The following is an 11,447-nucleotide window of genomic DNA, read 5'->3' on the forward strand; positions in this document are numbered from 1 at the left end:
GAGGCTTGGTAACTTAACTTTGTGGACCCCTCTTATATACGAGGCAAGTAGCTCTCCTGACTTCTGAAGCGATGTTCAATCCCGAGAAAGTGCCTAGTATGGATCGCGGGGTTGGCGACCAGTTTCCAAGCATTCATACCACCAGACGTAGGTAGTCTTGGAAAGAGGAAACATATGTACATACAATCAACTGTCTGCTGGACTCTTGTCTGCGGCGAAGAAAGGAACTCAACTTCCGGAAAGAGTTCGGTTTGACCTCGTGAAACGTTAGCAGGGTTAGGGTAACGTTAGCTCAGTCCGGCATTGCAGGCTATGATTACAAGAGTATTGAGTTGACTTGCATCTGTTCTCTATTTAATACAAACCAACAGCAAGTCCCGACCTAGGGATAGATAATGTGAAGCCGCCTGGTTTTAACCTGGAACAACTCGAACTGCTTCGACCGCTGTCAAACGACGAATTTTTAACAACGCGATCCAGTGTATTCGGTCACCGAGAAGACGCGACGTCCCAAGGTAGCCTCCACGAGATCATGGCTCGATAGGTGTATCCGCTCAAATTGCAAACAAACCACAATGGCATCGCCTTCCTCTTCCCAGCCGCCGAGCTCCCGCTGGTCAAGTCCGCACCGGTCCTCAGTCATCGAAGAGATTCTAGCCGACGACAGGAATTCAGAAGCGCGGCATAAACAACTCCTTGAGGCCGCGAAGAAGGAGCACGACCGTGTCAGGGAGGATGCGGAGAGAGTATATCGTCAGCAACTGCAAAAGGAAGAGAGGCAACGGCTTCTCGACAAGATACGGGAGGAGGAAGAAAGAGTCAGACGCGAGGAAGAACTTGCCGCAGAGCGTGTGAGGTTGAATGAGATCAAATCGAAACAGATCGTTATTCCGCCTGCCTTACCTGACCCTAAGCCCCCTACCGCACCGACAGTCAATGGAAAGACAGCTGCAGCCGTAACTGCCTTTCCGGCTGCCAAAGGCGATGCCGTTCCACCTGCGCCAGGACAGACCAACGGTGTCAAGATTCAGCAACCGACGGAGCCCGTAGCCCAGGCTTCATCAAGTCTATTCGGCACCAAGCCGCAACTGGGTGCCACATCAGGCACACAATCTTTATTCCCGGCTTCCTCTGCTGCTCCTAACAAAGCACCGGAACCGGTGAAACCGTCAAGTTCGGCCTTGGGGATTGGCAACCTGCTCAATGGTGCACCCCAGACGAATGGCATCAAGACAGACTCTGGGGCGTCGCGTCCGCTCGCCCCTCCACCTGCCGATTCAGTTCCTGATCGATACACTGAGATACACAAGAATCTCAAGCACTTGCGGAAGTCCATGATGGACCAGAGCAAAGCAAACGCAGCAGTGAAAGCACGAATGGGCGACATGAGACGAGAGATCAGGAAATCTGTCGGGCAACTTACCGTCTCCTCCGGAGCTCCGGGGACGAATAAGACACAGGTATGGATATGTTGTCATTGAGCTCACTGCAGTTTATTTTCTAACAAGGCATACAGCAACAAAAAATTCTTGGCCTGCTGCGTGAGGCCCTCTCAAACCAGGTACAATCCAATCTGGTGGACCCCAAGGATTATGTCCTTGAGCCTCGAGAGCCTGTGGAGGGCGCAGTGCACAACGACCCCTTGTTGCCTTCAATATTCATTTATCTTCTGAACATTTTCGCAAAAGCGGCTATCTCTCAGTTCATCAACGAGGCGGGAGCTAGACCAGAGACCGCCGATCCGGTGGGTGTCTGCGTCGCCGCAACCTTTTCAGAGTTTGACTTCCTTTGGCGCGGCAAGTCGATGATCGACATTCTGCTCGCCAAGTTCAGGATCGTCTGCCCAGTTCTTTTTGGCTACCGGGGCAGTGAGAAGACGCAGCAGGGAAGAGAAAGGTTAGGCTGGTGGAAGGATAACGGCCAGTGGGTTACGGAGCAACAGCACATGGACCGCATGACTGGCCTTGGAGCAGGCTTCGCCTCAATATCGCTCCGGAAGTTCGGACAATCAAAGAAAGACAACCCTTACCCTGCGCGGAATTACTGGACGGCCATGGCAAGGATTGTCAATACGCCGCCAGACGAGATTTCGAACACGCAGTGCGTCGTGTTAAAGTCAATGATTCAGAACTACGAACAGAAGTTCATTGAATTTTACGGCTCTGCGGCGATCGCGGCCCTCAGGACGGCACTAGTCGAGTTTCCAGCAAAAGCACCGCAGAAATCGGCAGCGGTCAATTCAGTGGAGGTCCTAGCGCAGGTGCTTAAGAGGGATACTGGCTTGGTTCTCCGATAAACTTGTATATCATAGTGTTACGGGATATGGTGGTATGCATGTGCTACGGCGGTCGGTCTTGTGGGTTTAGCATAGAGGGCAGAATCTCAGGGAAAGGGGGCCACATTTGCCTTTCGCAAGAGGTCAGGGGCAGAGCTGCCTCGTGGATTTCGGCCTAGGTACTCAAGCAAAAGATCCCGAAGAAAATAATAAAAGGACCCCAAAACGCCCGATGACCAAAGTCCTCCGTCTATCTATAGGATTTCACGAATTGTCTGCACTCACAGAACGCGCCTTGATAACCAGCCCAACACCGGAATCCCAAACCTCACAACACCAAGAGCAAGATCAATAAAATAATCAAGACAACAATCAAGACCCCGATGCAGCAGCTATTCAGCCGATCCTCATTCCGCCGCATCACATAGCGGAGCTTCTCCATGCCCGTCTGCAGCCGACCGCCCACCCGATCCGCCATCCGGTCCACAGTGTCAAGCATGTCGAGCTGCTCCTCCAGCTCGCGGCCCATGTCCTCCCCCTGGCGCCGCAGGTTCCCGACCGTCTGGAACACCCCGTCGAGATGCTCGTCCTGCTCCCGCATCATGACCAACTGCTGCTGCCGCTCAAACTCGGCAACATAATCCTCCCCCCCTTCCCCCGCGGTCTCAAACGCCGACGGGTCGGGCAGGTCGCTGTTGTTGTTGCTTTTCTTTGTACTGGTGGTGGAGGAGGTAGCCTTGGCGAGCTCCTCGCGCATGTCCTCAATCTCGCCGCCGACTTCTTGCACGAGGCGCTTGCGCCGCGCAACCTCGCCCGCGTCGAGGCCATACTGGGCGGGCGCCGACTCGACGGCCTTGACTGACTCGACGAGGTCGGCGAGGTCCTCCGCGAGCGAGGTCAGAGACGATTCGAGGTCCGCGCGGGCCGAGGCGAGCTCGGGCGATGGGCCGCCTGTGGCGGTGCTGGTGAGGGAGCGGATGCGCAGGTACGAGGTGAAGAGGGATCGGGTGGATTGGAGTTGCGCGAGAACATCCCTGGAGGTATTTCACATCAGTTCTGGGCCGGGTACCGACTAAACTAGCCGGAGCAGGGGATTGCGTTTGCGGCTTACTGTTGAACCTGGAGGAACGGATCCTCCTCGTTCGTCGACGACATCATCCCGCGCCGTGATGGGTCACGTTATGAGCTCAGTTCTGTCATTAGACAGCCAGTATCTGAGCATAGCGTCAAATACCGTCTCTAGGGAGTCTAAAGTGTCTGTGAATGCAGTCTTGACCTGGATGGATGGTGACGTTTCTACCGAGCCCGGTTTCGCGATCAGCTGCCACGAAGCCGGAGACCTGAGCTTGTATCGTACAATGTTCGAATGGTGTAACGACATTGTATGGTACTACTGTATTTACACGGCCGTTGAACGTGTATCAAATGTATTGACGTCGAGTTTATCGTAACTTACGCGCTGTGTAACTTACGAGCATTTCACTAATACCATACCCTTGTCGAGGAAGGTACAGTACGTAATTAATACCTGCCAGGCCGGAGCAAGGACCCCTGTAAGCTGGGGGTTGAAGCTCATCAATTGCGCATTTGAAACGTAGCTTCAACAGCACCCTTTATCCTGTGATATTCCCCGCCCATCTGTTCAATTGATTTGGACGTGGCCTTTACCTTTTCTTCCCATCACGCTGCTGGATATCAAACTGCAACCATGTTCAACCTCCGTAGGATTGTGTTGACAGCCTCGCTCCTGGCGGGCGTTGGCCTGATCGCATTCGCACAGCCTGCCGCTGCTGCCAAGGGCCCCAAGATCACTCATAAGGTCTACTTCGACATCCAGCACGGCGATGAGCCGCTTGGGCGTATCGTCATGGGTCTCTATGGCAAGACGGTGCCCAAGACGGTCGAGAACTTCCGGGCTCTGGCCACTGGCGAGAAGGGCTTTGGCTACGAGGGTTCCACTTTCCACCGTGTCATCAAGCAGTTCATGATCCAGGGCGGCGACTTCACCAAGGGCGATGGTACTGGTGGGAAGTCGAGTGCGTATTCCCCAGAATTTCTTCCCCTAGTCTGAACCGGCGACTGGGAGCTGACATCATTGGTTCCAGTCTATGGTGAGAAGTTCGCCGACGAGAACTTCAAGCTCAAGCATACCAAGCCGGGCATTCTGTCCATGGCCAACGCCGGGAAGGACACCAACGGCTCTCAGTTCTTCATTACGACCGTCGTCACCTCGTAAGTCGTCCGCAAATGGCACGGGAGCCGCCTGCGGAATGGATCTTGCTGATGGGTGCTGCTATAGCTGGCTTGATGGCCGTCACGTTGTTTTCGGGGAGGTCCTCGAGGGCTACGACATCGTGGAGAAGATTGAGAACGTGCCGACGCAGCCTGGCGACAAACCGGTCAAGACGGTCAAGATCGTCAAGAGTGGCGAGTTGGAGGTACCCCCTGAAGGTATTCACGTGGAACTTTAGTGGCTCCTTCTACAATGTGTGCCCGTCCACCCCTTTTGTCTTCCTAGGGATCGGCTATGGACAATCTAAAAGTGCAATTCCTCTCGCCAAACTTCGACTAGCTCAAAGAAGATGTGCTGATGACTGCCTGGCTGTTCTGCTCCCATTCAGACCTAGACGAGCCCGAAGAATCCGTGGTCGGCACACCTAAGACCACTCCCCTCAAGACCATTCCCCTCGTTGAAACTGGCGAAAGCTACCAAATTCTGGGCAAACTGGCTGTCTTCGGTCTCATTGTCATGGTGTTTGCTGGGTGGGTTCGCGTTTCGAGGGGCCGTCAGGCTCGGGACGACGTTGGGTACGAAAAAACACTGGCATAAACTGTATCCTGTAATGAGAGGACTTGATCTGTACAACAAGAACTCTGGAATCTGCTTGTGTCGTGAAAGTACTGTATGGACTTCGATACATGCATCACGTGGCCCCGTTTCGAGCATCTCTTAAAATTTCATGAAATACTCAAATCGAGCGGATCAACAACTCGATGTTCACCAATATACATACAACCGAAGATGAAGGTTCTTACATTAAATTTTCTGACCTGCGCGGTCAAGACGTGCAAGGCCTCGTCCGACTCATTTCCGCTGCACCCCAAAGACGCAGAGCTCGCTAGCGATGATGTCGAGCTCAACCCGCAGTTGTTAGTCAATCTATTGCCCCGCATTGACTGGAATGCGCTGCGAACAACATCGACGGAGGCAAGTACCTTCCTCGTTAGGCTATCACAGTTCTCAAGGGCGTTGTGATCAGGGGGGTGGATACGAGGTGGCAGATATCTACAAGTTTCTTCCCATTCAGGTTGTCTCGTCTTCGACTGCCCCTTATCCTGCCCGAACCTTTCCTGTCACATATATGTCCTCTCTTCACTCACGATTCACTGACATTACATCAGCTGGGCTTCCCTCAGCTGCCCGAGCAGCCACCAACTGCCGAGGAGCTACAAGCCGATGAGAAGATGCTCAAGGACCTACATACGCTCCTGATGGAGACGCAACTCATGGAGGGCAAGCTGGTTTGTGGGCACTGTGGGCACGAGTACGCAGTACGAGAAGGGATTGCAAACTTTCTCTTGCCCAGTCACCTAGTATGAGGGCTATCATGCAAGAAACGAGAGGCGATCATGATCGGTCGGCCATGGGAAAGCATTGACTGGGTTGTTCACGGCGTTAGGTCAGAAAATCATCACTCGGGTAATAGACAAGGTGTTCTCTACATCTTTCGAGTTCGAGTCTTAACACCAGGGGTTCGTTGCCTACCTGAATTTTACTCTGTATACGACGGCATATCGAAGCGAAGTTCCACTTCAGCATGCGGCCTCAGAGCGATCACGCTGAGTAACTGGCTCTTGGGGAACGGCATCACTGAAATTCTAGATATTGATACCCTGCTCTAAACCAAACCTCCCAACTCCAACCCAAGTAGGTATGCTACAGATCCTTACAAGCCAGGCCGTATTCGCCAGCCATCACATACAGTTGTTACCTGTTTTACATCTGCTTCTTCTGGGCAGCAGGCCCCATTTCCTTGTCGAACGCCCCATAAGAGACCTCCAGGCTTGAAAGTGCCTTCAGACCAACAGCCAAAATAGAAAGTAGGATAACCAGGACAAAAAGAGACATGAAGACACCTGATTTCTGTATTAGTGAACAACGGCGCCTGGGGTTGATTCACAGGAGAACGAAAACTCACCGGGCGTAAAGAACTGATATTTCTCGAACAGAGGCAAGTTACTCGTCGAGTTCGACTTCCTCTTGGCGACCATCTCGTCCTCTTCGGCCCAGCGCTTGAGGTCTACATGCACCGCCTCGATAAATTCGGGCTCGTACGCCTTGAACTCATTCGGATCTGAGAACATAAAGACAGTGTAGTCGCCATCCAGGGTTTCAAGCAACCGGTCGAGCTCGAAATCTGTTCGTTCCCACCCGAAAATGAGCACCTTGTCCAACCCGACGCCAATTCGGGACGGAGGATAAGAGACCAAACGTACCGTTATCCTCCAAGACCTCCCTCCTATCCCTCCCCTCAATGAGCGAGGCGGGAGGGAGATGCTTCAACTCAACCCGATCGACATGGACCTGCTTTCCCTTTTCCGCGCACACCGTCTTGATGAACTCGTCCAGCGGCCGCCCGGAGACCTGGCCAACCACCTCGGCGACGCTGAAGTGCGAGATTCCTTCGCCGGCCACGGCGCGGCACAGGAACGGCATGCGGCAGTCGCCTCGGTCCGGCCCATCATCGTCGCGAATGTCAGCCGCGTGCAGGTTCGGTTGCGATACCAGTATGTACCGCTCGGTCGGACACGACGCGAGGAGCTGCTTTGCCGAGGCGAGAACCTGGGCGCTAGTTTGGAGCTGGCCTTGCGCCGACTCCGGAATTTGCGGGAGGCTGCGGAGGGACAGCGCTAGTTAGTTATGGTGTTCCCGCGTGGAAAAGTTAAGGGACCTGGGGAGAGCAAGACGGACCTGGCTGTGGAGAAGAGTACAAATGGCGACGAGTTGGAAAAGGCCTGCACCTGGACTGCTGCTGTGCAGGCCAGCAATGTGGCTGCTTTTGGGAGCTGCATTCTTGTTGTGGTTATGCCTATTGTTGTGGTGATGGTGCCGAGCTCCTATTCTGGGTCGGCGTTGGGGGGGAGTTGCCGTCCACGGAAGGCTTCAAGCTCCCCGGTTGATGATGCAGCAGGTTGGAGCCAACGGTCGCGGGTATTGAGAGCGGTGAGGAGGGGCAGAATCTACGATAACGTACCTTGGTGGCTGCTTACAGGGGGCTTATCGCTAAATTTCCAGGCCCTTTCAGAGACAAGTTCAGAGGGGCAAGAGTCTGCATCAAACATGTTTGCTCAGCCCAGGATAAAGAAGACGCCCCTTCCGCCGCCGAAGAAGAGAAAGGCATCTCATGCAATTGAGGAGATTACGTTTGACAAAGATGCTCGGGCTGAATACCTTACCGGATTTCACAAGCGCAAGCAGGCGCGGATCAAGCATGCCCAGGAGGTAGCCCAGCAAAAAGCGCGCGAAGAGAGGATCGAAATGCGGAAACAGGTGTGTTTCACCCTTTGGATATCGGCGTAATCGCACTGACCGGCTGGTTACAGATCAGGGAGCAGCGAAGGCAAGCCGTTGAGGAGCATGTGCAGGCAGTCAACAAAATCCTCCGCGAGGCCGAAAGCGCTGGCACTACCGGCCAGAACGCGGACAGCTCAGAGGAGTGGGATGGGCTGTCAGATACAGATGTACCCGAGGCGCCTATTGACCTGGAAGAGGAATACATCGACGAGGACAAGTACACGACGGTCACTGTCGAAGCAGTGAGTGTGGACCGAGATGGCCTCCATAAACCGAAGCTGGATGAATCTTCCTCCGAGGATGGCTCCCCTCCAGAGCAAGAAGAAAGCACAGAGAAGGAGGAGAATGGAAACGGCCCCCCTAAACGGGTGAAGGACTCGACCCGGAAGAAGAAAAAGTTCCGGTACGAAACGAAGTTTGAGAGGGACTTTACAGCGAAGAAGCAGAGGGCAAAGCGGAAGAAGCGTTAGCCTGAGCATATTGTCGAAGAAAAAGAGCTACTTGCACGGGTTTGGTGTTTGGGCGTCCGAGAATAGGGTGATTGTGAGGTCGCATTACTTAGGTACTTGGGCAATGACAATGACCGGTCCGTCTCTAATCCTCCTCCGTCCGTGCGACCATGTTCCGCGCGTACAAATCCGAACCTGGCATTTGCAGCCATAGGGGGCTGCATAGACATCGAAATCCGCCATCTGACCCGAACCAAACCCCGACATTTAGAGGGTGCCAATCTCGGCTTGGAAGTCCTCGAGTTCCTTCTGCACGGCGGCGTACTTCTTGGCCATCTCCTCGTACTTGGCCTCCCACTGGTCGCGTTCCTGTTCGAGAGCCTGGACTTTCCGCTCAAAGTGTCCGGCCTTAACATCGGTCTGCCGCAGCCTATAGACGCGAAGATCAGTAAACACACCCGTGCTTGCCAGGGAAACGATTTGCTGTGCGCTCTTACTTCTCGTTGGCCTCGCGCAAAGTCTTATCAGCTTCCTCGGCCTCTTCCTCGAGAAGTTGCAGTCTTCGAGTCAGCGCTTCGTTCTGAGTGCCGTGCTGCGCGCCTTCGCTGGCGGCAGCCTTGAGCTCTTTGACTTTGTCCTCGAGTTTCTCTACCTCTGCCTCCAGCACGCTATTCTTGTGCGTCAGGGAGATGATCTCTTGCTCTTTCTGAAGGTTCTCCTGCTCCAGGACCTTGACCTTGGATTGGAGTTCTTCGACCTTGGACGCTGACTCCTCAGCCTCCAGCCGGAGCTGGTTCATTTTCTAGAGTGCGCATTGTCCCGTTAGTAGACAGATTCTGTCATGGAAAACTGAAAAGTACCAGCACTGCTGAAGTTCGATTCCAAGCATGCACTGAGCGTAGACCGAGACTGGCGGTCACCGTCATCGTAGTTCAGGGGACTTTTGCCAGCTCGATGGTGGGGCTAACAAACAGGGGTTGAGCTTCTATGGATTTCGCAGACTTACCTCCTTGATGCGATCCATGTCGGCGAATATTAAATTCGAGGAGATTCAGAATGGGTTCGGAGAAGGCGGAGAAAACGCAACAGGGATATCGCGAACGTTGGACGAAGTTGGGAGAGAGATGTCGGTGGAGGAGATGGTGGATGTGGAAATGAAGACCAGCAACTGCCCCTCTTAAGGCTTCCCGCGTTTCCATTTGCTGCGGCGGGTGCCGTCACTTGTCTGATCGGCCCCCCGGCTTAATGGTGGGGGGGAAAGGCAGGGTGCAGCTGCGCCGTTGCTGTGCCAACATGTCTCGTTTCCGTTCTGGAAACAGGAAGAGCCCACTGAAACGTACCTACTTCCAACTGAGCCATGAATCCCGATAGTTCGTTGCACACAGAACACCAATCCACGACACTGATTACGAGCAGCCTGGAAATCCTCGAACATCGCCCGCCTGGAGGCTATTCCGGCTTTTCTCCGCAATGTTTGCAGCTCACCACGACCAGGAAAACCTCTTTGCTCACCAGGCGAGCACCGCTAAACAGCAGCTGCAGGCCAAGACACCCGCTGCACGCTTTCCAAAGACGCCTCTGAAGGTGCCCCTAAACGATGAAAACACCAATCACGGCTTTGCTGGAAAGAGCGTTCTGCGAACCAAGGGAAATAATGAGAACATTGCTACGACGGGGAAAGGGGGAAACGGTATTGGAGAATCTGGCAGGGCTGCCTTGGTGACGCCTGGAGGTGCGTGCCGTACCATGGCCGGCTACTGCATGGCTTCCTCGGATAAGCAGCTGACGATTTGTAGAGCCCCGGACTGCTCGAGCACCTCTTGGAAACAAGACTACCAACGCGAAAGCCAGGACGCAGCAGACCCCTGGAGTGAAGCAGCTTGTGCAGGACTTTGAGAAGACTAGCATCAGACCAACCACAGGTCTTAGGCCCAAACATGCAGGACCTCGTACCGAATCATCAAAACTGGAGGTGCACACGGACAAAAGTCCTCTCGACAAGGAGGAAGAGGTCGAATACGCTCCACCGAAGCCGAAGGATATTCCTTACGAGTCTGATATCCTCCCTGAGCATCTGTTCACGTTAGAGGGCCTGAAACCGGAGAACTTGTTCAAGGGATATTACCAATACTACTTTAACCCCGTGGACGACGATGGCAAGTCGCGAATTGAGCGCGAGATGGAGGAGCGGCAGCAGCGCAGCTTCGAGCGTGGTGAAGAGCAGATCCGGAGAGACATGGAAGAGTTTGACTGGAGTATCGGTGATATTCCGGAGAGCAAGAATCTCTTCAAGAAGAAGGCCGATGTAGCTACGGCAAGTACGGTTGCTAAAGCTACGGCTGTCAAGAAAACCACACGCCCGGGTCTCAAACAGCCAAGCACCATCGCATCTCGAAAGGCAGCATCGGCTCTGGCCATGACTGTGAAGGCCTCGAGCACAGCAGAGGGCGAGACCAACAAATCGGTCGCATCCGCAACAACCAAAGTGCCATCTAGGGGCTTTATGTTGCCCAAGCGGAAGCCAACGCAGCCTCTTTCCCAGGCCAGCGTCTCAGCACGGAGTCGAGGAGCTGCCGTAACTGCCTCGAGAAGCACTTTGGGTTACAGCAAGGGTCGGTCCGCCTTATCAGCTGTGCACCGAGAGAACGATTCAAGCAGCCGACAGTCTGAGGTGGCTCCCAAGACTCGTACGTTGATGCGATCAGTCAGCACAGCTTCCACAGGTTCGGATGTCACTATCACACCAGCTCGCTTCGCGCAATCATCCCAGGAGTCGAAGAAGCCCGATTTCCTCCACATCTTCGATGCTGATGAGGACGACGGTGATCTAGGCGGCGGTATGCCGCCATTGGACGACTTTGACGATGACTTTCAGCTCTCTACCAACTTTTAGCTGCGCACACAAGCTGTTAATAATATCCGGCCGGCGTTTGGTTAAGGTGCTTGAGGAGAGAAACCTCGACGTTTATTTGCTATGTCTGCTAGGTTAGGTGGAGTACTATTGACATTGTTTTACATCCCGCAGCAGTAGCCCAACCAGCTCACGGCTGGAAAGGGGCTTGGAGTGGTGTTACAGAGGGATACCGGGATACGAGTGACTCTTGATTGTAGCGGCGGGTTTGCTTTTCATATGTTGTACAATACGGGG

General features: G+C 53.9%; 8 protein-coding genes across 8 annotated transcripts; 5 read left to right on the forward strand and 3 right to left on the reverse strand.

The window, feature by feature from the left end:
• Positions 1 to 315: 315 nt before the first annotated feature.
• On the forward strand, positions 316 to 2,450 carry N656DRAFT_535674 (GLE1-domain-containing protein). Its single transcript, XM_064809985.1, has 2 exons — positions 316 to 1,460; positions 1,517 to 2,450. Exons 1-2 carry the CDS (start codon positions 576 to 578, stop codon positions 2,294 to 2,296), a joined length of 1,665 nt encoding a protein of 554 aa, XP_064672134.1. The 5' UTR covers positions 316 to 575; the 3' UTR covers positions 2,297 to 2,450.
• Positions 2,320 to 3,437, reverse strand: N656DRAFT_748962 (uncharacterized protein). Its single transcript, XM_064812963.1, has 2 exons — positions 3,387 to 3,437; positions 2,320 to 3,309 (listed from the first exon to the last, which is right to left on the reverse strand). The coding sequence occupies exons 1-2, from the start codon at positions 3,431 to 3,433 to the stop codon at positions 2,604 to 2,606; spliced, it is 753 nt and encodes a 250-aa protein (XP_064672135.1). The 5' UTR covers positions 3,434 to 3,437; the 3' UTR covers positions 2,320 to 2,603.
• Positions 3,438 to 3,983: 546 nt separating this feature from the next.
• Positions 3,984 to 4,746, forward strand: N656DRAFT_705180 (uncharacterized protein; the record flags this gene model as incomplete). Its single annotated transcript, XM_064811247.1, has 3 exons — positions 3,984 to 4,311; positions 4,381 to 4,507; positions 4,575 to 4,746. 3 exons carry the CDS (start codon positions 3,984 to 3,986, stop codon positions 4,744 to 4,746), a joined length of 627 nt encoding a protein of 208 aa, XP_064672136.1.
• A 551-nt stretch (positions 4,747 to 5,297) lies between these two features.
• N656DRAFT_788054 (Trm112p-domain-containing protein) lies at positions 5,298 to 5,875 on the forward strand (the record flags this gene model as incomplete). The annotated part of the gene is made up of 2 exons (XM_064816658.1): positions 5,298 to 5,483; positions 5,678 to 5,875. 2 exons carry the CDS (start codon positions 5,298 to 5,300, stop codon positions 5,873 to 5,875), a joined length of 384 nt encoding a protein of 127 aa, XP_064672137.1.
• Positions 5,876 to 6,125: 250 nt separating this feature from the next.
• On the reverse strand, positions 6,126 to 7,401 carry N656DRAFT_776730 (BIG1-domain-containing protein). The gene is made up of 4 exons (XM_064814692.1): positions 7,248 to 7,401; positions 6,773 to 7,170; positions 6,475 to 6,693; positions 6,126 to 6,412 (listed from the first exon to the last, which is right to left on the reverse strand). The coding sequence occupies exons 1-4, from the start codon at positions 7,346 to 7,348 to the stop codon at positions 6,273 to 6,275; spliced, it is 858 nt and encodes a 285-aa protein (XP_064672138.1). The 5' UTR covers positions 7,349 to 7,401; the 3' UTR covers positions 6,126 to 6,272.
• A 215-nt stretch (positions 7,402 to 7,616) lies between these two features.
• On the forward strand, positions 7,617 to 8,320 carry N656DRAFT_704988 (uncharacterized protein; the record flags this gene model as incomplete). Its single annotated transcript, XM_064811226.1, has 2 exons — positions 7,617 to 7,826; positions 7,880 to 8,320. 2 exons carry the CDS (start codon positions 7,617 to 7,619, stop codon positions 8,318 to 8,320), a joined length of 651 nt encoding a protein of 216 aa, XP_064672139.1.
• Positions 8,321 to 8,566: 246 nt separating this feature from the next.
• Positions 8,567 to 9,323, reverse strand: N656DRAFT_788057 (uncharacterized protein; the record flags this gene model as incomplete). The annotated part of the gene is made up of 3 exons (XM_064816659.1): positions 8,567 to 8,729; positions 8,797 to 9,101; positions 9,306 to 9,323. 3 exons carry the CDS (start codon positions 9,321 to 9,323, stop codon positions 8,567 to 8,569), a joined length of 486 nt encoding a protein of 161 aa, XP_064672140.1.
• Positions 9,324 to 9,628: 305 nt separating this feature from the next.
• N656DRAFT_843311 (uncharacterized protein) lies at positions 9,629 to 11,418 on the forward strand. The gene is made up of 2 exons (XM_064819082.1): positions 9,629 to 10,031; positions 10,096 to 11,418. Exons 1-2 carry the CDS (start codon positions 9,770 to 9,772, stop codon positions 11,190 to 11,192), a joined length of 1,359 nt encoding a protein of 452 aa, XP_064672141.1. The 5' UTR covers positions 9,629 to 9,769; the 3' UTR covers positions 11,193 to 11,418.
• Positions 11,419 to 11,447: the final 29 nt, after the last annotated feature.

The sequence above is a fragment of the Canariomyces notabilis genome (genome assembly GCF_033297395.1).
Source record: "Canariomyces notabilis strain CBS 508.74 unplaced genomic scaffold N656scaffold_5, whole genome shotgun sequence".
Classification (NCBI taxonomy): domain Eukaryota; kingdom Fungi; phylum Ascomycota; class Sordariomycetes; order Sordariales; family Chaetomiaceae; genus Canariomyces; species Canariomyces notabilis.

Coding starts and splice junctions, on each gene's coding strand:
- N656DRAFT_535674 (XM_064809985.1), top strand. CDS start 576: ATGGCATCGCCTTCCTCTTCCCAGCCGCCGAGCTCCCGCTGGTCAAGT. Junction 1,461..1,516: donor CGGGGACGAATAAGACACAG/GTATGGATATGT, acceptor CAAGGCATACAG/CAACAAAAAATTCTTGGCCT.
- N656DRAFT_748962 (XM_064812963.1), bottom strand. CDS start 3,433: ATGATGTCGTCGACGAACGAGGAGGATCCGTTCCTCCAGGTTCAACA. Junction 3,310..3,386: donor CCGTTCCTCCAGGTTCAACA/GTAAGCCGCAAA, acceptor AAATACCTCCAG/GGATGTTCTCGCGCAACTCC.
- N656DRAFT_776730 (XM_064814692.1), bottom strand. CDS start 7,348: ATGCAGCTCCCAAAAGCAGCCACATTGCTGGCCTGCACAGCAGCAGTC. Junction 7,171..7,247: donor GTACTCTTCTCCACAGCCAG/GTCCGTCTTGCT, acceptor GTCCCTCCGCAG/CCTCCCGCAAATTCCGGAGT. Junction 6,694..6,772: donor GGAGGTCTTGGAGGATAACG/GTACGTTTGGTC, acceptor GGGAACGAACAG/ATTTCGAGCTCGACCGGTTG.
- N656DRAFT_843311 (XM_064819082.1), top strand. CDS start 9,770: ATGTTTGCAGCTCACCACGACCAGGAAAACCTCTTTGCTCACCAGGCG. Junction 10,032..10,095: donor TGCCTTGGTGACGCCTGGAG/GTGCGTGCCGTA, acceptor GACGATTTGTAG/AGCCCCGGACTGCTCGAGCA.